The sequence below is a fragment of the Hemiscyllium ocellatum genome, chromosome 31, assembly GCF_020745735.1.
Source record: "Hemiscyllium ocellatum isolate sHemOce1 chromosome 31, sHemOce1.pat.X.cur, whole genome shotgun sequence".
NCBI classification, from domain to species: Eukaryota; Metazoa; Chordata; class Chondrichthyes; order Orectolobiformes; family Hemiscylliidae; genus Hemiscyllium; species Hemiscyllium ocellatum.
Window position 1 is genome coordinate 15,851,216 of NC_083431.1, and position 22,037 is coordinate 15,873,252.

Below are 22,037 nucleotides of genomic sequence, written 5' to 3' on the forward strand. Positions count from 1 at the left end.
TACCTCAAAGCATTTTCCAATTATTTACTTGCTTTTGTAGCATGGCTGCCATTATGATTTAGGCAAAAGCAGCAGCCAATTTGCACAAAATAACGTCCCATAAACATTACTGAGATGAGAATAAAAAACTCTTTTTTTAAAAATTCTTGTGAATGTTTGAATTATGCCAAGTGAGGGCTAAATATTGACTAGCACATTCATACAAATAAAATGCCTATTGATATTGTTATTGGTTACAAGATCATATCAGGGTCTGTATTATAATTAGATGATTAAAAACCTGTCCCACTAGTTTCACCGAATATGAAAAACTAGTTTCGGATTTGATTGCATTTTCAATATGATTTACTTTCTCTGCCCAACCCAGTGATTTGTTGCCCAAAGGTTTCAGTAGGAAAGGAGAATGCCTTTGTCCATCTTCAATATTGTCATGGGATCTTTTATATCCACCTGAGATAGCAGCTGGGGTCTGAATTCAACAGATGGCACCCCCAGCGGTGTAGCATTCCCTCAGTGCCACATTGGAGCATCACTGAATAAGACTGGCAATAAGAACTTTTTTTAAAAATTATATTTATTTACTTATTAAGAACTCAAAGACTGGAGATCATTCGAACTGTTATTTGCATTTATTTTTGTATCAGTGTTAAGTCTGAGAAATCACAGAATCAGCACATTTATTCCAGTGAAAGAAGTACAGAATAAAAAGTATATCCCCTATGACTAAGACAAACTCAGTAAAATCAAGTTTTCGTTCAATTCATTACATTAGGAAATGTGTACAGCTCTCACTTATTACATAGATGTCCCATTTGCAAAGAACTGTGTGCCATAATGAGCAATGTACACAGGTAAGCAAACTGCTTTCATTGACAATGTAAACTTTTTACACCAGAAATAGGACAATTAAAAAGAGCAGAAAATGTTGGCATAACTGTTTTACAAAAATAAGAGAAAGCAACAAGTGCTTGTAAAGCTCACCCCCGGTGATGTTCTACTGTATTTTAGTTGGATTCCCTGTCCTCAGATCTGAGGCACATTTCTGCGTAGGACTGTGAAAGAGCTTAAGTGGGTGACCTGGGTTCAGGATCTTGGTGCAAAATGGTCAGATCTGCAGAGGATATCAAACCGAAACGGGCAGACAATGGAGTTTTATCAGGCCGGTTCGGAAATGGCACTATGGGGTGGGCAAAATGTGCAAATAGCCAGAGCAGTTGGCCATGAGGAGTAATGCAGACTAACACATACAGCAAGGAAAAAGGAGCAACATACCCAGAACCATGGAAGACCCTAAAATAGCTAAAGAAGAAAATGAATGAAAGCTAGGAGCCCTGGTCGATTCAAGACTCCCGCAACCAACCAATAAAACCAATAGATTGCTGGAACTCAGTTGTCAAAACAAAGGAGGTGGCAATCAAATGTTGGGAGATGGAGGCGGTGGTTGTAAGTTTTCCCGGTATTTATTTCAGTTCTCAGGATGTGGGTGACACTGGCAAGGCTGTATTTACTGCCTGTTGCTGATTGCCCCGAGTTGGTGATGGAATGCCTCTCTCCCTGAAGCAGTGAAATCCTCTGGTGGTGACAATACTCTCACAGTGCTCTTTAGACTGGGAATCAGCTATGGAGCCAATGGGAGATAGTGGAGAGAGAGAAAATAAATTCACTAGGAATTGCTTTTTGCCAGCTCCGCTTGGGCATAGTGATGGAGAGGACTGGCATATGTTATTTGCAGAGTAATGCATTACAAGCACACATCCCCTAACCCAACAGCAGTAGTTTCAGGCTTTCACTATTTATAGGAGCCCCAGTGAATGCCTATTTAATATCCACCACCTCCACACACAATGAATCTGCCCTCCTTATCTTCCCTTCTTTGGAAAAAGAAGGTGAACATAAAGAGATGAAAGGTTTTATTTAAAAAAATGGAATTAAATAAAATGTAACACCTCAGCCAGGCTATAAAAAAATTGGGTTAATGCTAACATTCGAGACAATGTGGACAGACTGACCAAAAGAAATGTCTTAACCATATCAGCAGGCAGGGATATATTGCCTGAAAGGTTTTACCATCTCAATAAAGTCACCTTTCCACAATGCTCAACTTTCAGTTTCAAACTGCGAATACTCTCGCTGGTGACTATCGTCATAACCAGTCCTTGAAGACAAATAGCATCCTTCAGGGTCATGTCGTGGCTTGATGGACCAAGTTGGAATATCGCAGCTTCTGGGGGGAGTTCAATAAAGCAATAAGTTGCAGCTATAGCCCACTTTCATCAGGGAATGTAATTTCTCCTGACAGGAGAAAGGGGACAATTACACACACAGGTTTCTATTCACATTCAATCAATAATATCTCTCAATGATTTGTCACTTGAATTCATGTGTCTCATTCTGTACAGCCTTGACTGCATTCTTTTGGAGTGAGTTTCCATCCTGGGTCAGGAATGATGTGTGGGAGCCTGAAACCTGACTTGTCAGGAAGTGGCCAGGATGGCCTGCTTATGGATTGCACAGAGCAGCCAGGTGTTAAAAGAATTCAGTCCTGCTGCCTCCAAAGGCAATGCAGCGGAAGGCACAGGGGCTGTCAGACATGGAGAAGAAACACTCCCAATGATTAAAAATCTATTCACTCCATTTAAATTCCTTCAACAATTTAATCTTTTATATAAAAAAATGAGCATTTGCATTCATAAACATGTATCAAGGACTTCAGAAGCATTTGTAGTTGTGAATTAAAATATGAATTGACAGGCACACTGCTGTGATAATTATAGCTTGTGGGAGCAGTTATCCTTCTATAATGGTAGCCCTCAGCTGACATCAACAGAGTGAAACAGCAAGCATTGATTTCTTAAAAACTATAGACGTATTTTTAAATTTACAAGCCAAAGTTTTAAATGCCCCAGCACTTCCCACTACATCAAGAGAGATCTGACAAGCTATGAATCCTACTTTTTACATGCATTCATGTCAACTTTTAATAATCTAAAAAGGCACTTGATATTTTCCAAGGGATACTCAGCAACCCTGACCCTTGACCATCCAAAAAGGGTGCTACCTTCTCAAAATAATTTTGAGTAGTTTTTGGCCTTTTCCTAATAGTGTAAAATGCACACGTCATGTTGTGGACAACGATCTAGTGAAGCACAACTCACATGTAGCAGCCTCTGTGAAGCCCAGTGGTGTAATCCACAACCTGCCTGCATACACCCTCATGATGAAAGTGGTGGATGCCAAGTTTGGGAGTGAGGCTTTGGCACCATTCTTTAATGCAGGTGACCCTCTTCATTGTTACAAAAAAAAAATCAGCATCTAGTTAGTGACCTGATAATGAATTATGGCCGAGTCAGGGTTGTCTGGAAGCACTTGCCCTCATTTTCTTCAATGCTGAATAAGAAGATCTCACTTCAGGGACTTAGGTATGTTCGGTGTAGTACCGAAGGAATGGTAAGGGATGATATTTTCATATAAAATGTTAAAACAATACTTCTCTAAAACATACAAACTGCAGGACTGACTGCACGACTCTGGAACAAATCTGAAGAAAACTGAATGAAGAATTGTCAATTGAAAGTGGTACATGACTTGTTTTGATGAATGTCGTTCATGGGAAATACTCTTCACGGAACAACAGCAGCAGGAAACTGAGTATAATTGAGGATTTGAATACAGGATAGGCAGGTCTTGCTGCAGAAAATGAGGACTGCAGATGCTGCACAGAGTGGTGAAAAGTGTTGTGCTGGAAAAGCACAGCAGGTCAGGTTGCTGATGAAGGACTTTTGCCCAAACCATCGACTCTCCTGCTCCTTGGATGCTGCCTGAAGTCCTGTGCTTTTCCAGCACCACATTTTGCAACTGCAGTTATACAAAGCGTCGGTGAGGCCACACCTTGAGTACTGTGTGCAGTTTTGATCTCCGAGAAGGGGGAAGGACATTCTCGCTATTGAGAGGGTCCAACAATTCCTGGGATGGCAGGTCTGACTGAACCTGGGCTTGTACTCACTGATATTTAGAAGAATGAGGGGGATTCTCATGGAAACATTTAAAATCCTGTTGGGTAATCTAGATGTGGAAAACATATTCCCGATTTTGAGGAAGTTTAGAACTGGAGTCACTGTCTAAGAATAAGGGGTAAGCCATTCAGGACTGAGATAAGAAAGCAGTCTGTACCACAGAAAGCTGTTGGGGCCAGTTCATTAGATACATTCAAGAGGGAGCTGGATGTGGTACTTGCAGCTAAAAGGATTAAGGGGTCTGGGGAGAAACCGGGAGTGGGGTACTGAGATTGCATGATCAGCCCTCTCACATTGAATGGTGGTGTAGGCTCGAAGGGCCGAATGGCCTCCTCCTGCTCCTATTTTCTATGTTTGTATAAAATATGCAAACAAAAATATACAAATGGGATGGATACAAAACCAATCACCAACTACCTATCCAGTAGTTTGGAGTTATACTGCTGGCTCTCTGTTATATTTCTCATCAAGAGAAAGGGAGGTCTGGGATCGGGCTGGCAATTAAATTGACCTTAGAAGGAGTGAATGTTCTGCTGGCTCTCCATAATTTAAAACAAACACAATGGAAGATGAAGAGAACAATTTGGAATGGTCTGCTCAACAAACAACTGACCTAAACTTAGTTTAAACTTTAAACATAAACATGCTCAGATTAATAGAGAAAATACAGGTGCTTGGGTCAGGAATAAGTGAGCCTTATGCAGGACCTTATCTTGTCATGGGTATGCTGTCACAGTGACTGACGTTCGGAGACAAGTGAAAGTGAAGTGAAATTCACGCTGCGATGAACATGGCTCAAACAGGAGCATTCTTAGTTTGAGCCAGAATCCTGCAGATTAAACCTCAATCTAGGACTTGACAATGGAGTCATCAACAGATTCCTGAGGAAGTAATGTGCCCTTTATGGTGCCAGTCTTTCAGATCAGACATTAAACTGTGCCTGCAGTGATGGCTGAGCGGTCTAAGGCGTGTGTTTAAGGGTCTCCCCTCCAAAGCAGTGTGGGTTCAAATCCTCCGAGGTCTTATGCCCCTGTTATTTATTTTGCCACAAGGATCGGTGCTGGGTCCTCTACTTTTTGTCATTCACATAAATGATTTGGATGTGAGCATAAGAGGTACAGTTAATAAGTTTGCAGTTGACAATTGGAGGTATAGTGGACAGCGAAGGGGTTACCTCAGATTACAACAGGATCTAGACCAGATGGGTCAATGGGCTGAGAAGTGGCAGATGGCGTTTAATTCAGATAAATGCAAGGTGCTGCATTTTGGAAAAGCAAATCTTAGCAGGACTTATACACTTAATGGTAAGGTCATAGGGAGTTTGCTGAACAAAGAGACCTTAGAGTGCAGGTTCATAGCTCCTTGAAAGTGGAGTCGCAGGTAAATAGGATTGTGAAGACGACATTTGGTATGCTTTCTTTTATTGGTCAGAGTATTAAGTACAGGAGTTGGGAGGTTATGTTGCGGCAGTACATGGCATTGGTTAGGCCACTGTTGGAATATTGTGTGCAGTTCTGGTCTCCTTCCTATCGGACAGATGTTGTGAAAGTTGAAAGGGTTCAGAAAAGATTTACAAGGATGTTGCCAGGGTTGGAGGATTTGAGCTATAGGGAGAGGCTGAATAGGCTGGGACTGTTTTCCCTGGAGCGTCGGAGGCTGAGGGGTGACCTTATAGAAGTTTACAAAATTATGAGGGGCATGGATAGGGTAAATAGGCGAAGTCTTTTCCCTGGGGTGCGGGAGTCCAGAACTAGAGGGCATAGGTTTAGGGTGAGAGGGAAAAGATATAAACGAGACCTAAGGGGCAACTTCTTCACACAGAGGGTGGTACGTGTATGGAATGAGCTGCCAGAGGATGTGGTGGAGGCTGGTACAACTGCAACATTTAAGAGGCATTTGGATGGGTATATGAAGGGTTTGGAGGGTTATGGGCCGGGTGCTGGCAAGTGGGACTAGATTGGGATGGGATATCTGGTCGGTATGGACAGGGTGGACCGAACGATCTGTTTCCATGCTGTACATCTCTGATTCTATGGCTCTGTCCTCCATTTCCACTGGTTCAAGCAGATGTAAAGCATCTACTTGAACAAGTGCAGTGAATTAGTACTGTGTCTTGATCCACATTCCTCCCTCTGAGAACAGCATCAAAACTGATGAATCAGCCAATTGCCTTGCTTGCTCTCTGTCATGCACAGGTTCTCTGCAGCATTTGCTTGCACACTCAGCCCTTCAAAGTACCCGATAATTCATTGCTGCTGAGGTGTTTGCAAATGCTCCAAGGGACACACTAAAAGTCCGTATAAATAACAGCTTTTACTTTCCTTCCTTATCAGGACTTACATTGAATCCTCATTTACAGTGCTCAGTATGGCTTCTTCTGTTGAAGAGATAAAAAGGAAGAACATTAGACAACGCATTTCCATTTGGTGATAACACATTGACTTTGAGGGCTATTCTGAAAAGTTGAAAGGTAAGGGAATTAAAAAAAGCATTGAATCACATTTACTTTGACTAACAAGTTTAAATTGTTAATTAAACCTGAGCTGAACTTCAAACTCCACTATTAGTAACATCAACGACTTCCACCCAACATCTCTGTTATCTACTCCCACCTCAGCACAGTGAAAAAGTTGACCATTCCAAATTCAAATGGTGTGATTATTCCCTCTATGGAGGTGGCAAGACATACAGGTTGGCCCTGGAGAAATATTTGCCCCCTTTCTTACAACTTCAACAGTTAAAGTCGGGTTCTTCGTGACTCAATACTCATTAAGGCCCTTATGGTCCATGAATATCGAGCTAAGGGCCTCAGTTCATCTCCAGCCTGAGTGCCTGCCTTCCTGGCAGGTGAGAAACGCGGCTGGGGGCTGAGGGCTTGAGAGTGGAAGCCTACTTATGCCACACTCTTGGACCATATGGGGAGCAGGGATTAGAGATAAGGGAGAATGTGCCAAGGGACAAGAGGGGTACAATTATTCACAATTTCACAATGTTCAGCACTATTAACGACTCCTTGAGGTACTGAGGCAGTCCATGTACAAATGCAGCAAGACCTGGACAACACTCACACATGGGCTGGTAAGTGGCAAGAAATATTCATGCCACACAAATGCCAGGCAATCTCCATCTCCAACAAGAGAGAGTGTAATCATCTCCCCTTGACATTTAATGGCATCATAAATACAGAATCCTCCACTCTCAACAAACTGAACTGTACTTGCCATATAAATAATACAAGAGCAGGTCACTGGCTGGAAATTTTGGGACAATTCCTGACTGGCCAAAGCCTGCCCACTGTCTACAAGGTACGAGTCAGTAATGGAACACTCTCCACTTGCCAAGATGGCTGCAGTTCCATCAACCCTCAAGAAACTTGATATCATCCAGGACAATGAGTCTGTTTGGTTGACACTCCATCTTCAATTTTTACTTCTTCCACCATTGCCAATCAGTGGCACCCGTGAATACCACCTAAAGATTCACTGCAGCAACTCACCAAGGCTCCTTTGATAGCATCTTGCCACTTGTGATCTCCGTGTGGGCGGCACGGTGGCACAGTGGTTAGCACTGCTGCCTCACAGCGCCTGTAGACCTGGGTTCAATTCCCGACTCAGGCGACTGACTGTGTGGAGTTTGCACGTTCGCCCCGTGTCTGCGTGGGTTTCCTCCGGGTGCTCCGGTTTCCTCCCACAGTCACAAAGATGTGCGGGTCAGGTGAATTGGCCATGCTAAATTGCCCGTAGTGTTAGGTAAGGGGTAAATGTAGGGGTATGGGTGGGGTTCGCTTCGGCGGGTCGGTGTGGACTTGTTGGGCCGAAGGGCCTGTTTCCACACTAAGTCTAATCTAATCTAAAACCCAGTCTTGATACATTTGCTGACTATTCCCTATAAAATGCAAAAGACCCTCAGAGAGAAGAAATGTCCTCAACTCCACCTTAAATCATACAGCCTATATTTTGAAACTGGGCCTCCTAATTCTAGATTCTCTCAGAAGGAGAAACAGCTTCTCAGCATCAGCCCTTTGGGCCATCGCTCTGTTTTAAAAATCCCATCGGTTTAGGCCCAACCTGTTGAACCTCTTTCTCATAGTCAGGGGGAATTAAAAAAAACAACACAACTGCATTGTGAATATATCAAGTAATCTCTGCACATTAAATCTTACTAAAATTTTCCTCTCCTTGCACAGTTTCATTGCAAAACTTTGTGGCTTTTATTAAATTTTGAATTATATTGCTCTTACCTTGTTTTTTTCTGCAACTGTAAATAAAAGGATAGAAAACAATTAAAATTTCACAACCACATCATGTCATGAACAGATAGAAAGTTGGTGCTGACACTACTTAAGAGATTGGGAAGGTTTTTTAAGGGTAATTCAAGGGGGAAATCAATGTTTGTACTGCATGACAGGAGAAGTTGGTAAGTGTACTCTTATGGCGAGTGGTGTTGCTGTATACTCAAAGTTGCATACATTAATGCACATAGCCCTGATCTTTGCAGATAGAAATAGTGGTATATACGGACTATACCGATTTCAAATCAACATAACACATGACAACCATTTCCTGGTTCAACTCTGAAAGCAATGCCCTGACTAATCATAGGCAACCTGCCAAGTTTAAAATTTAAACAAAGCCTGGCTATTAAGTGTCAATCAGCATTACATACATGGATGCACACTTCTAGGCAACACCTCGACCAGAGTCTAGTTGCGGTCCAACTGCAAACCAATCAACACACTACTCTCATGCAGTATAAATGCTGGTTTTCTCATTTATGGATATTCTTCTGAAATGTCCTGAGGAGTACAAGATGAAAAGCATTGACAAAACCTGTCTTTTTTCAGCAAAGCTCAGCTCTGCAGTACCGAGTGAAGTTTAGCCCAGAGAGAAGGTGTTATTGTGGAAGTCGAGAGACTGTACAGCCAAAGCCGACTAACAGTGCAGCATTGGTAATAGCAAAATACTAACCTTTTTTCAAGTAAATCAGCAGCGTGATCACAACAGCGCAGATTAAGATGATCACAATTGACAGTAAGAGAAACTGAAGTGTCCGAGATTGTGCTGTGGAATCAAGGAAACATTTAATCAGTGTCTTTATTTTCAGACTTCTACGACAGGTCACTGTGTATGTTGTGAAGAGTTGTTACCCTGAAAGGAGAATTAGAAGAATGGGATATCCTGGCCAACATTTATCCTTCAAACTGATACCACAAAACAGAACACTCATTGTTAATGTTTCATTCAATATGTTTATTGGCAGAATTTAACTTATTTACTCAACTGCAAAGCTGTTCTAAATACATCTTCACAGAGTTAACTTATTGGCCTTTCTACTCAATTTCAAAATTGTTTGATCATTAACAAATTAATGTCTATTTCCAAGGTCGTTTATGTTGATGCAAAACAAGAGTCCAAGGAAAGGACCCTAAAATTTTCAACACTCTGTGCAACCCTGTGCACTTTGCGAACATTATACTGACTTTGTACTCTTTAATTCAAATTATTTATTCAACCTCATGTCCAGTTCCCAGGTTTTATCCTAACTTCTGATGGTTTTAGTTTTGCCAGATATCTTTCTTGTTATAAATTTCCAACAGCTATTTAAAAATCCAGTTAATCGCTGTTGCAAGGAATTCCGTTGTTTCATTTGTAATGCCCTCAGAGTAGTTCCTGACCTCATTATAGACTTGGCTCAAACAAGGACCAAAGAGCTGAACCCAAGAGTGAGTGACTCTACTGCTGTTGGCATCAAGACAGCAATAGAGCTGAGAATGGAATCTAGGAGCCTCAGCAAAACTGAAGTAAATAGGAATCAGGGGCAAAGTTCTCTGCTGGTTAAAGTTGTATCTAGTACAAAGGAAGATGATTGTAGTCGTTAGAAGTCAATCATCTCAGCCCCAGGACATTATTGTTGGAATTCTTCACAGTAGTATTCTTAGCCCAATCATCTCCAGCTGCTTTATCAATAACCTTCCCTCCATCATAAGGCCAGAGTGGGAACATTGATGGTTTGAATGACCTACCCTTCCCTGTCAAAGGATCTCATGGTGATATTGACAATAGCCATGTTAAAATGTAGAACCCATAATGCCAAAACTAAGTAGGCTAAAAGAGTCATTGCTGTTGCAAATGGGGAACGAAGAATGGAATAATGATATGCTTAATGGGCGGCACGGTGGCACAGTGGTTAGCGCTGCTGCCTCACAGCGCCTGAGACCCGGGTTCAATTCCCGCCTCAGGCGACTGACTGTGTGGAGTTTGCACGTTCTCCCCGTGTCTGCGTGGGTTTCCTCCGGGTGCTCCGGTTTCCTCCCACAGTCCAAAGATGTGCGGGTCAGATGAATTGGCCATGCTAAATTGCCTATAGTGTTAAGTAAGGGGTAAATGTAGGGGTATGGGTGGGTTGCGCTTTGGCGGGTCGGTGTGGACTTGTTGGGCCAAAGGGCCTGTTTCCACACTGTAAGTAATCTTTAATGTACAACAAATAGTAACAAAGTAATTGCAAGAATACTGATGATACACAATGCTCTGCACAATTTACAACTCCCCAAAAAACTTAATTCTTGTCAATATGTAACAAGGTCTGGACATCAATCAGGCTTAGCTGCTAAGTAGAGTCATAGAGATGTACAGAATGGAAACAGACCCTTCGGTCCAACCCATTCATGTCGACCAGATATCCCAACACAATCTAGTCCCACCTGCCAGCACCTGGCCCATATCCCTCCAAACCCTTCCTGTTCATATACCCATCCAAATGCCTCTTAAATGTTGCAATTGTACCAGCTCCACCACTTCCTCTGGCAGCTCATTCCATACACATATACCCTCTGCGTGAAAAAGTTGCCCCTTAGGTCTCTTTTATATCTTTCCCCTCTCACCCTAAACCTATGCCCTCTAGTTCTGGACTCCCCCACCCCAGGGAAAAGACTTTGCCTATTTATCCTATCCAGGCCCCTCACAGTTTTGTAAACCTCTATAAGGTCACCCCTCAGCCTCCAAAGGTCCAAGGAAAACAGCCCCAGCCTGTTCAGCATCTCCCTATAGATCAAATCCTCCAACCCTGGCAACATCCTTGTAAATCTTTTCTAAACCCTTTCAACTTTCACAACATCTTTCTGACAGGAAGGAAACCAGAATTGCACGCAATATTCCAACAGTGGCCTAACCAATGTCCTGTACAGCCGCAACATGACCTCGCAACTCCTATACTCAATACTCTGACCAATAAAGGAAAGCATACCAAACGCCTTCTTCACTATCCTATCGACCTGCGAGTCCACTTTCAAGGAGCTATGAACCTGCATTCCAAGGTCTCTTTGTTCAGCAAACTCCCTATGACCTTACCATTAAGTGTATAAGTCCTGCTAAGATTTGCTTTCCCAAACTGCAGCACCTCACATTTATCTGAATTAAACTCCATCTGCCACTTCTCAGCCCATTGGCCCATCTGGTCCAGATCCTGTTGTAATCTGAGGTAACCCTCTTCGCTGTCCACGATACATTTGTGCCATATAACTGCCAGGCAATGACCATTGTTAAGAAAATAAAATCCAATTTGCTACCCCAAACTTCAAAGGCATTACATTCTCTGAATCTCCTATTATTAACATTCTAGCTGTTTTTACTGACTAGGAACTGAATTTGAATACTGCTGAGAGTGAGTGACCTCCTTATTCCTCAAAGTTTGTCAATCTTCAAGGCACAATCAGGAGTGTAATTGAGCGCTCTCCCCTTAGAGCTGTAATGCTCAAGAAGCCCAACACCATTCAGGTCAAATCAGTCTGCTTACCTGGCACGCCATTAACCATCAACATTTATTCCTTTCAACACTGATGCACAGCAGCAGCAGTGTTGTAACGAAAAGTGTATAACTTACATACATTAACTTACGTTGAGAGTTTGTATCTCAAACTAGTGCCATATGTGTGTTTGTCCATTTTTGTGAAGGGTGTTTTAAACATTAACTTGGTCAGTCTTTCCAGAACTTTAAACTAGTTTATACCTCCCAGAGTGCTAATGGAAATGTGGTTATATCGTGTGGGTTTGTGACCAGAGAAAGAAAACATTATGCCATTAGCTTAGCAGAAGCTAGGATAAGTATTTTAAATTTAGTTCAAAAGCTTTTGGGGAGATGAAAGGAGATCTAACCAGACTGAGAAACAGGTACAGCATTTTCTAGAATGGGAGACTGTTCAAAGCAGTTAAGGAAATGAATTACCTCAGTGAAAGGTGTAGTCTGTGAAACTTCCAGACCAGAAGTGTTTGATTATAACCCTCAGACTTTTATGATGCTGAGAAAGTCTAAGCTCTCAGTGGTATCAATTGTCAAGTGAAAAAGTTTCACAGCTCATGGGACCAGAACTGAGAAGAAGCAGTTAAGTCAAACCTACAAATTCGATGGAGAAGGAATTTCTCTGGATCTTGTAAAGTGATGGTTTTGCGAAGTAGCTAGGATTATGCTCACTTTGTGTTTTTATATTTTTCAAACTATGTTACATTTAAATAGCTTTGCTTGTCTTATTTTAATGTTATGCTTTTAGTGAAATAAATTTCTGTTTTTTTGTTCATGCTGAATCTGTAGCAATGTGTTTCAATGAAAGAAAGCCATATTAAAACAAAATATGATCCAATAAACCAGATTTTGTTCTTGGATCTGTCTTCTCCAATAGTAATACCAGCTCACATCATAACAGTGTGTACCATCTGCAAGATATGCTGCCGCAACTCGTTTGGATTCCTTCATTGGCACCTTGTATAAAACCTTAAGATATAGGCCATTAAGACCATCTCGTCTCCTTCAACATTCAATGATATCATGGCTAATCTGACAATTCCCAAATACACTTTCCTGCTTTTTCCCTACACACCACAATTCCCCTTCTGACTAAAACTCTGTCTATCTCAGCCTTGAATGTACTTAATGACACAACCTGATGCAAAGTACTCATTCAACTTCACTACCATTTCCTGGTTCCTCATTATTATTTCACCAACCTTATTCTCTGAGGAATCCACATTGTCTTTTTCTTGCTTTTTATACATTGAAGAAAGCCCTTACTGTCCTTTTTAAATTACTTGCCAGTATACCCATGAAGTTTATTTTCTCCCTTTTTTTGTCATATTTTGATGGTTTTTAAAACTTCCTAATACTCTGGGTTACCACTAATCTCTGTAGCATTGTGCATTTGTTTCTTTCAATTTGATGCTATCCTTAACTTCCTACCACAGGGTCTCACCAAGGATAGTTCTTAGGAGGCTGGTTTTCCTGGCAAAGGCAGAATGGTCCATTATGAGGAAAAGAGTCAAAGATTGACCTCTGCTTCCCTGTCAGAGGATCTGACAGTGACATTGGCAATAGCCATCTTAGAATATGGAGCCCGATATGCCAAAACTAAGCGGGCTAAAGGAGCTCTTGCTGATGCAAATGGGGCATAAACTATAGAATGAATACATGCTGAACGCACAACAAAAAGTAACAAAGTATTTGCAAGAACATTTCTTACAATTGGTTGAACATTCTCCACAATATCGGCACAAGGTACAAAGTATTATAAAAGCTTAGTAAAAACCTGGACATTATGGAAAGTAACTATGATGGGCCATCTCCATTCCATTGGAGAGAAACATATCAATGTGTGCAGATTTCCCAGCTTCGCTCAGCTCCTTTTTCCCGACTGAAGCAGATTTTGAGAAAACAAGGGTGTATGACAGACAGACAACTGACACAAAGGGTGGACCTTTGGGATGGCTAAATGAATGGATCAGATGGATTTCAAAACTTATGATAGGTGAATTAATAGATATTTTCACTGAACTGGTGCAACTTCAACAGAAATCTGAGAGATTCAATGAAAGTCATGAAAAGCCATGGCATCTAACTTTAATGCAAATTGAAAGTTTTACCATGAACAATTAAAAGCAAGTACCACAGGACTCTGTTCATTGCTTACCTTCTACACTCACTTGGATGTAGCGTTTGATTGGTTTGTCTATGCTGACGTGCTCAACTCGACATGTATAGGTAACACCGTTGTCACTGAGGGACGCTGTGAACCGGAAAAAGCTGGTCACGTTGTAGGTGCCATCCATGTTCCGCTTGTGGGGTGAGAAGACGACATTGGTCATGTAAACGGGCAGCATGTGCCTCTCACCCTTCTGCCGCAGCCACTTCACCTCTACATCAAGTGGATAATACCTCCCTGCGTCACAGACCAGCTTTTGCTCATCCCCTTCTATAAGGGAAACCGAATTGGGGTACACTGAGACAATGGGCGACTCTAGAAAATAAGCAAACATACTGTATTGCAACTTCACAACAACTGAACACACATTCAAGTTTTACAGGTGATTTTTAACACTTAGGATTTTCAGCTTTCAATCCATTTAATTAGAATAACAGTGCTTTCCATTGAGAACATGACAAGTAACCAAGAAATACCTTTTTTAAAATCATACAGCCTTTGACAGTAATATTTTCTGTACAATCATGTTACACTGTTAACACACTATATCAAAAGTTGGTGAAACAGCTTGTATTTGATGGAAAATTATGATGACAGCAGCAGGGCACAGATAATAACATCCATCTATGAAGCCTCAGCATTTGCTCAGTACAGGACAACAATAATCTTGCACTGCTCCCCCAAGCCTACACTGCTAAATTTGGCTCATATGTCTCTACAGCAGAATCTCAACCCATATCCAAACACAGAAAATGCTGGAGAAACTCAGCAGATGGACACACAGCATCTGTAGAGAGGTGAATTGAGTTAACACTTTGAGTCTGGTATGATTCCTCTTCGAATGTGGAGAACATAAGACCAGGAGCAAGTCACTGAGCCCCTCTATAGTAAACAGCAAACAGCTGGTGCACAACTGAACTGGATTGCAATCACATTGATCAGGGCAGGCATATGTGTGGTGCACTGGTAGTGTCCCTGCCTCTGGACTAAGTAACTAAGTTCAATTCCCAGCTGCGCTGCGGGACATAGAAACATATAACTTAGGAACAGGAGTTGGCTATCCGATTCTTCCTGACGAAGGGCTTTTGCCCGAAACGTTGATTTTACTGCTCCTCGGATGCTGCCTGAACTGCTGTGCTTTTCCAGCATCACTAATCCAGAATCTGGTTTCCAGCATCTGCAGTCATTGTTTTTACCTATCTGATTCTTCAAGCCTGTTCAACCAATCTACAAAGACCAGGATTGATGTAGTTCTGGTCCTTTTAAAGTATTGCCTTTCAGCTGGCAATGCATGAGCCTATGAGTTTTCTTGCTCAGCTTCGACCCTGGATTCAATCATTGTTGTACAATTAAAGAGATACATACTTAATATAACACCTCTGAGGAATTGATTAGAAAATATCTTTCTGACAACCAGGGTGAAGATTTTTTGCTTTGCTGGTACAAATCTGAACAACTTACACTCGACTTTTCAACCTGATCAGAAAATGCACCTGGCTATAGGTTGGAATAATTAATCTAGGCGCAATTTCCAGAATACAACTTCAGCTTTATTCAGGAGGCAGTAAGGTGAAAATGATCCTTCTGCTGACTTCTGCACTGTTCTGTTACCAAATTAATACATTTCCACCGTCATCTGTTCATTTTCAACTCTAGCTAATTTATGTGATTGAAAACCTTACCCATAATCTCCACCTCGATGGTGTGAGTTCCAAAGAGTGGAGGCACATACACAGAGCAAAGGTAGGATCCCTCATCTTTAACGCCAATGTTTCTTAGGAGGAGTGAAGCATTTCCCTGCTTGATCTGGTCCATGAATAATTCAACTCCTTTCTCAATGTATTCAACCCGCTGATGTCGCCCGTTGTAGGCAAATAATTTCTTCTTATTCCCTTTGTGCTGGTATCGCCAGTCAATGTTAAAGTCGGTGCTGTGATCAATCGTGTAGCCACAGTCCAGAACAAGGTCTTGCTTCAATTTGGCTCTGATCAATGGGGTCCTGGTGTGCACAATATAGGCCACTAACAAATTTAAGAAAAAAGTCATTACCATCCATTTTTGTAACAGTTAACTCACTACACACAACTCAGCCAAAACTGTTTGAAACTGTACTTTCCCTCAAGTTCAGCATCTTAAATATGCGGTTGTAAGTTGTTTATATTACATCCGATGTTTCATCTCTTGCATTATTATTGAAATTGATAAGAGTTTTAATAAGCTTATGAAAAACAAATATTGCCCACATCGCGCACACATTCTTGCAGCACTCACTCTGAACATGCACTTACCTGGTCAACATTCAAATATTACCTTGAACTAACAGAGTGTCAGTGTCAGCGATGACTAAATCTTCATCATCAGTTTTTGCTTCACTTTTCTCAACCTTCTGGCTATCGGGCTCTTCTACCATCCTCATGAAGCTGGTTACAGTGAATCTGCTAGGTAAATATTTTAAAGTCACTGTGAACCATACGTCCTCAATGGTCTCCTTACCCTGGTGTGGCCAGGGCACATGGATGCCATGAGTAGAATACCGACTAATTTCACATCCCACTGTGTCCAGTTTCTTGTCCGCATATTGGAAAATATCTAATGAAGATTCTGTTAAAAAAACGATTGATTCACATAATAATTAACAGCAAGTTATTAGAAACAGATGCAAATCAGAGAAAAGTTTCAATACTAATGAAGCAGAGTTTGCTGTTCCTCCCACATTGTAAGATCCTAGAAACCTTTCTGAGTACATTGAATTTAGAAATTGAAAATATACATATTTTTCATAGACTGACTTCAAAGAGCTGAAGAACCTGTAGACCTGAGAGTCCCAAAAGATGTCTTCCAACTAAACACTGAAAATGCTGTCTAACTTTTGATTGAAATAGAGTCAAGATTAGAGTGGTGCTGGAAAAGCACAGCAGGTCAGGCAGCATCCAAGGAGCAGGAAAATCAATGTTTCGGGCAGGAGCCCTTCATCAGGAATGGGGCTGGGAGCATCCAGGGTGGAGAGATAAATGTGAGGGGGATGGGCTGGGGAGAAGGTAGCTAAGAGTACAATAGGTGGAAAGGAGGTGGGGAAAAAGGTGATAGGTCGGAGAGGAGGGTGGAGTGGATGGGTGGGAAGGAAGATTGGCAGGTAGGACAGGTCATGAGGATGGTGCTGAGCTGCAAGGTTGGAACTGGGGTAAGGTGAGGGAGGGGAAATGAGGAAATTGGTGAAGTCCAGTGAAGTCCACTTTTTGATTGAAACAGGTCAACCTTCTTGAGTAAGCTAACCCTGTCATGTTACCATTTCAGAAATTGTGCAGAATTTTTTTCTTCCAACAATGGATTCTTGTTAATACATTTTCCTCCAAGAAACAGAAAGAAATGCATTTATTTAGCACCTTTCACAAGCTCAGGATATCTCCAAGAGTTTTTAAACCAAGGAATTACATTTGACAAGTAATCATTGGAGTAATATAAGAAATGCAGAAGCCAATTGAAGCACAGCAACCTGCCCAGGTATACTCCCAAAACTTCACTTTATTGGAAGACTCAGTAAATGAATTGCTTCACTATGTTAAGCTCCACATGCACCAAATTGAACTGGGGGGTGCGCAAGATTGTTCGTTCTTTCACGTTGTGTACTCTGACACGGCAAGTCACATAACCTATGGCTAACGTTAATCCTAAATGACTGCATCAATTTTATACTCTATTGGATTACAATCAAAAGACCATGCACGAAGTCTCTCCTAAACTCCATATTAATTGTATGTCAATTATGTTCAATCACTTATGGTCTTAAAACAGTACCTATTTGAAGTTGAGCACTTTAGTGAAAGGAGGCCTTCCTCAATATTCCTCCCCTAACCAGAAGGCATCAAACCCTTGGTGCTTGGTGGCACCAATTGTCCTCCCTTACTTAAATGTGTGTGTGATGCGTGTGTGGAATGGGCTGCCAAAGGATGTGCTGGAGACTAGTACAATTGCAACATTTAAAAGGCATTTGGATGGTTATATGAATAGGAAGGGTTTGGAGGGGTATGGGCTGGGTGCTGGCAGGTGGGACTAGATTGGGTTGGGATATCTGGTCAGCATGGACGAGTTGGATCAAAGAGTCTGTTTCCATGCTGTACATCTCTATGACTCTATATGCAGGTAAATGGCATTCTTTGAGGCTTCACTTGATTGCACAGAAGGGGACCCTACATTAGGTGACAACTTACCTAGACTTAGGGGCCCAGGGTCAAGTCCCACCCGCTCTAGAGGTGTGTAATAACATCTTTGAGCAGGTTGATTAGGAAAAATAGATTTAATTTTAACAAATTACAAAGTCAATCACTTGTGGTACAGTTGTACTGTCCCTGAGTTTGAGCCAGGAATCCTAGGTTGAAGTCCCATCTGCTCCAGAGGTGTGTGACAACATCTCTGAACAAGTTGATTCAAAAATATAATTGAGTGCACATAGGGTCATTGTGTTACAGTGACAGTGTCCCTGTTGCTTGGTACCAACGCATAGGTTAAAGTCCCACCTGCTTCAGAGGTGTGTTATAGCATCTCTGAGCAGATTAATCAGAAAATATCTTGAGCACACTTTAAAAGACACTGACTGAAACTGTAGTGCAGGACATAGAAACATAAAACTTAGGAACAGGAGTTTGCTATCTGATTCTTCAAGCCTGTTCAACCACTCAATAAAGACCAGGATTGATGTGATTCTGGTCCTTTTAAAGTATTGCCTTCAGCTGGCCATGCGTTACCCTATGAGTTTTCTTGCTTAGCTTCAGATCTTGGATTCAATTACTGTTGTACAATTAAAGAAATACATACTGAAATTTAGCTAGACAGTAATTCGTCTTGAGGATATTTTTGACTGAGCTTGTCTGCTGGGAAACTGTAGGATCATATGGAACATCTGTTCAAATCTTAGGCCAATATTAATCACCAGCAACTTAAAATAAAATCAGGCTAAATATAAAACCAGTGTTGCGCTTAAATCTATTAATTTCCCAATAGGAGTTGATGGGTGTTACAATTTACCCTTCAAATGTGTTTTACAGCATTTATTACGCCTTTCCTTAGATATCAGTGTATTGTTTGAATTATTATGAGCAATGCCATTGGAGATCTGCTACTCTAACAAAATAAACAATGCAGGACTTTAATACAGGTAACTTAGGGAGCATTAAAACGTTTCCATGCTGTTTTACTCTGTGTACAGTAGGGGGCACGCCTGAGAGAATCGATTTGAGGATATGTTTCATCCTTACCTTGAACTTTAAAAATAATGGCCTCCTCATTCGTAATGATATCACCAAATAGTAGGTTTGCCTTCCTCTTGAGGGTCGTTGGTCCAAACATATCAGTCCCTTCATTTTGTTTTTGTTCCACAAACACGCAGTCCAACTTTCTGCCTGGAATCCTTCGGCCATACTGTGCCTGCACGATTCCTTAAAAATACATAGAAACAGCTAAAAAATAAAATTTTAACACCACTCCACAAAATACCCAGACACCTTAATGAATAAACAAATCTTGTCACACTGATTCTCATCATATAAATTAATCTCACAGTGGCCTATGCATTCAAAGTTCAAAAACATACAGTAAACTAAAAGTTGAACATTTCGTCCATTCGTAACAAGATCAATTTGCCATTTGATCAAAAGATTGCAGAACTTGAGAATATTAGCTAGGATTTTGCCCTCCTCCTAAAGTTTTCATTAGTGGGCTTCATTCTGAAGCCTACTCATTTTACATGCAGATTCTTTGTGACTCCTGAAATTAAAGTAGCCTTAAATCCAAGTGTACATGCACATCGCTGTTATATTACTTAGTTGACTACAGTCAAACTAGCCTCAATCCTAATATGAAGTTAAGTATAAATAGGTCTCTTTATTTCATAGAAGCATAGGAGCAGGAGGAGGCCATTCAGCCCTACAAGCCTGCTCACTCATTAATTATGACCATGGCTGATCGTCCAACCTAATAGCCTAACCCTGCTTTCTCCCCATAACCTTTGACCCCATTCACCCCAAGTGCCAAATCTAGCTGAGCCTCTTGAATACATTGTGTTTTGGCATCAACTACTTCCTGTGGTAATGAATTCCACAGGCTCACTGCTCTTTGGGTGAAGAAATGGCTCATCTCCATCCTAAATGGTCCACCCTGAATCCTTAGATTGTAACCCCTGGATCTGGACACAACCACCTTTGGGAACATTGTCCCTGCATTTACCCTATCTAGTCTGGTTAGAATTTTACAAATCTCTATGAGATTCCCCCACCCGTCTGAATTCCAGCGAGAACAATCCTAACCTAGTCAATCTCTCCTCATACATCAGTCCTGCTATCCCTGGAACCCACCTGGTAAACCTTCGCTGCACTCCCTCGAGTAATAGCATCCTTCCTCAGAAAAGGAGACGAAAACTGCACACCATATTCTAGGTGTGGCCTCATCAAGGCCCTGTATAAGTGCAACAACACATCCCTGCTCCTGTACTCAAAGCTTCTCACAATGAAGGCTAACATACCATTTGCCTTCTTCACCTGCTGCACCTGCATACCTACCTTCAGCGACTGATGCACAAGGACCACCCAGGTCCTGCTGCACACTCCCTTCTAACAGTTTGTACCCATTCAGGTAGCCATCTGCCTTCTTACTTTTACTTCCAAAGAGAATAAACTCACACTTATCCAAATTATACTGCATCTGCCATTGATTTGCCCAGATCATCCCGAAAGACCACTGCATCCTCGTCACAGTTCACCCTCCCTCCCAACTTAGTACCATCTACAAACTTTGAGATGTTACATGTTGGTCCCTCATCCAATATATATTGTGGGGTCCTAGCACTGATCCCTCTGGCACCTCGCTAGTTTAGATTCCCTACAGTGTGGAAATAGGCCCTTTGGCCCAACCAGTACACACCAACCCTCCAAAGAGTAACCCACCCAGACCCATTTCCCTCTGACTAATGCACCTAACACTGTGGGAAATTTAGCATGGCCAATTCACCTGACCTGCACATCTTTGGACTGTGGGAGGAAACCGGAGCACCCCAAGGCTAGAATCGAACCTTGGACCCTGGTGCTATGAGGCAGCAGTGCTAGCCACTAAGCTCCAGTTACTACCTGCTGATTTGAAAAGGACCTATTAATTCCTACTCTTGGTTTCCGCTGAATTTCAAATCCAGTTGTAGGTTTCAAAGGCTTTCAACCAGACTGCACACCACTCTGTCCACTCAATTCAGTCCACAGGCCCATAGATAACCCTTAAGTAAAACCCTCAGATTTCTGTAAACAACACAGGCGGTGCCTTTTTCTCTGCTTTGGTTAGTTACTCACTCTCAGGCTCCAGTCTAATCAAACTAGAGCAGATTACGATAGAGGTATAGAGCCTAAACATGACTACATGGTAAAAATGGGAGGGGTCACAAAAGCCATTTTATTCGCCCCTCATTGACATTGTGACCCAATGGTTTTCATCTCAGACTGACACGTTCATTGAAGACTATTCTACAGATATCACCAACAACCGAAATATAGGCAGTTAAGCTGCCATTTTAACCAGGTCTTGCACGTTAAGGATCCCATGAGTATTCAGTGTCACGTTCGAGACGCCGCTGCCCTCGGCCGACTGTGGAACACAAGGGCAGATCATTGACAATGCTCAAACACGCTCTGCCTCTTTTATCCTGGTGGACGCGTCCGACCTTCTTACCGGCAGCAAAGATACAAAAAAGCAACAGGAACATTTCCAGATACATTGTGCATTCTCAGTTCAGGCGCGGTGACACTTTCGGTTTCGATTTAGCGAGGAAGCTTCTGATCGTTGCAGTTGGAGGGACACCAGTTTCGAAATGAGAATAGACTGTTGCGAGGTCTAAGCGAGAGGTGGAGTGTTGTTCATTTCTCGTGTGGTATTCCACCTTTAATGGACGTTGCAAAAAGAAACCAATTACAGGCAACTGTATTCCTGATGAAGGGCTTATGCTCGAAACGTCAAATCCTCTATTCCTGAGATGCTGCCTAACCTGCTGTGCTTTGACCAGCAACACATTTGCAGCTGTGATCTCC

At 41.8% G+C, this 22,037-nt stretch overlaps 1 protein-coding gene across 5 annotated transcripts; it reads right to left on the minus strand.

The window, feature by feature from the left end:
• Positions 1-606: 606 nt before the first annotated feature.
• LOC132830592 (tapasin-related protein-like) lies at positions 607-21,817 on the minus strand. 5 transcript variants are annotated; one of them, XM_060848438.1, is made up of 9 exons: positions 21,682-21,817; positions 19,230-19,409; positions 16,471-16,578; positions 15,660-15,998; positions 13,966-14,292; positions 8,981-9,073; positions 8,254-8,270; positions 6,354-6,390; positions 607-2,224 (listed from the first exon to the last, which is right to left on the minus strand). In XM_060848438.1, the coding sequence occupies exons 1-8, from the start codon at positions 21,725-21,727 to the stop codon at positions 6,376-6,378; spliced, it is 1,125 nt and encodes a 374-aa protein (XP_060704421.1). In that variant the 5' UTR covers positions 21,728-21,817; the 3' UTR covers positions 607-2,224; positions 6,354-6,375. The 5 variants fall into 5 exon arrangements, with proteins under 5 accessions (XP_060704421.1, XP_060704419.1, XP_060704417.1 ...); XM_060848436.1 differs by having other exon boundaries at positions 607-2,221; positions 16,288-16,578; XM_060848434.1 differs by having other exon boundaries at positions 16,288-16,578.
• Positions 21,818-22,037: the final 220 nt, after the last annotated feature.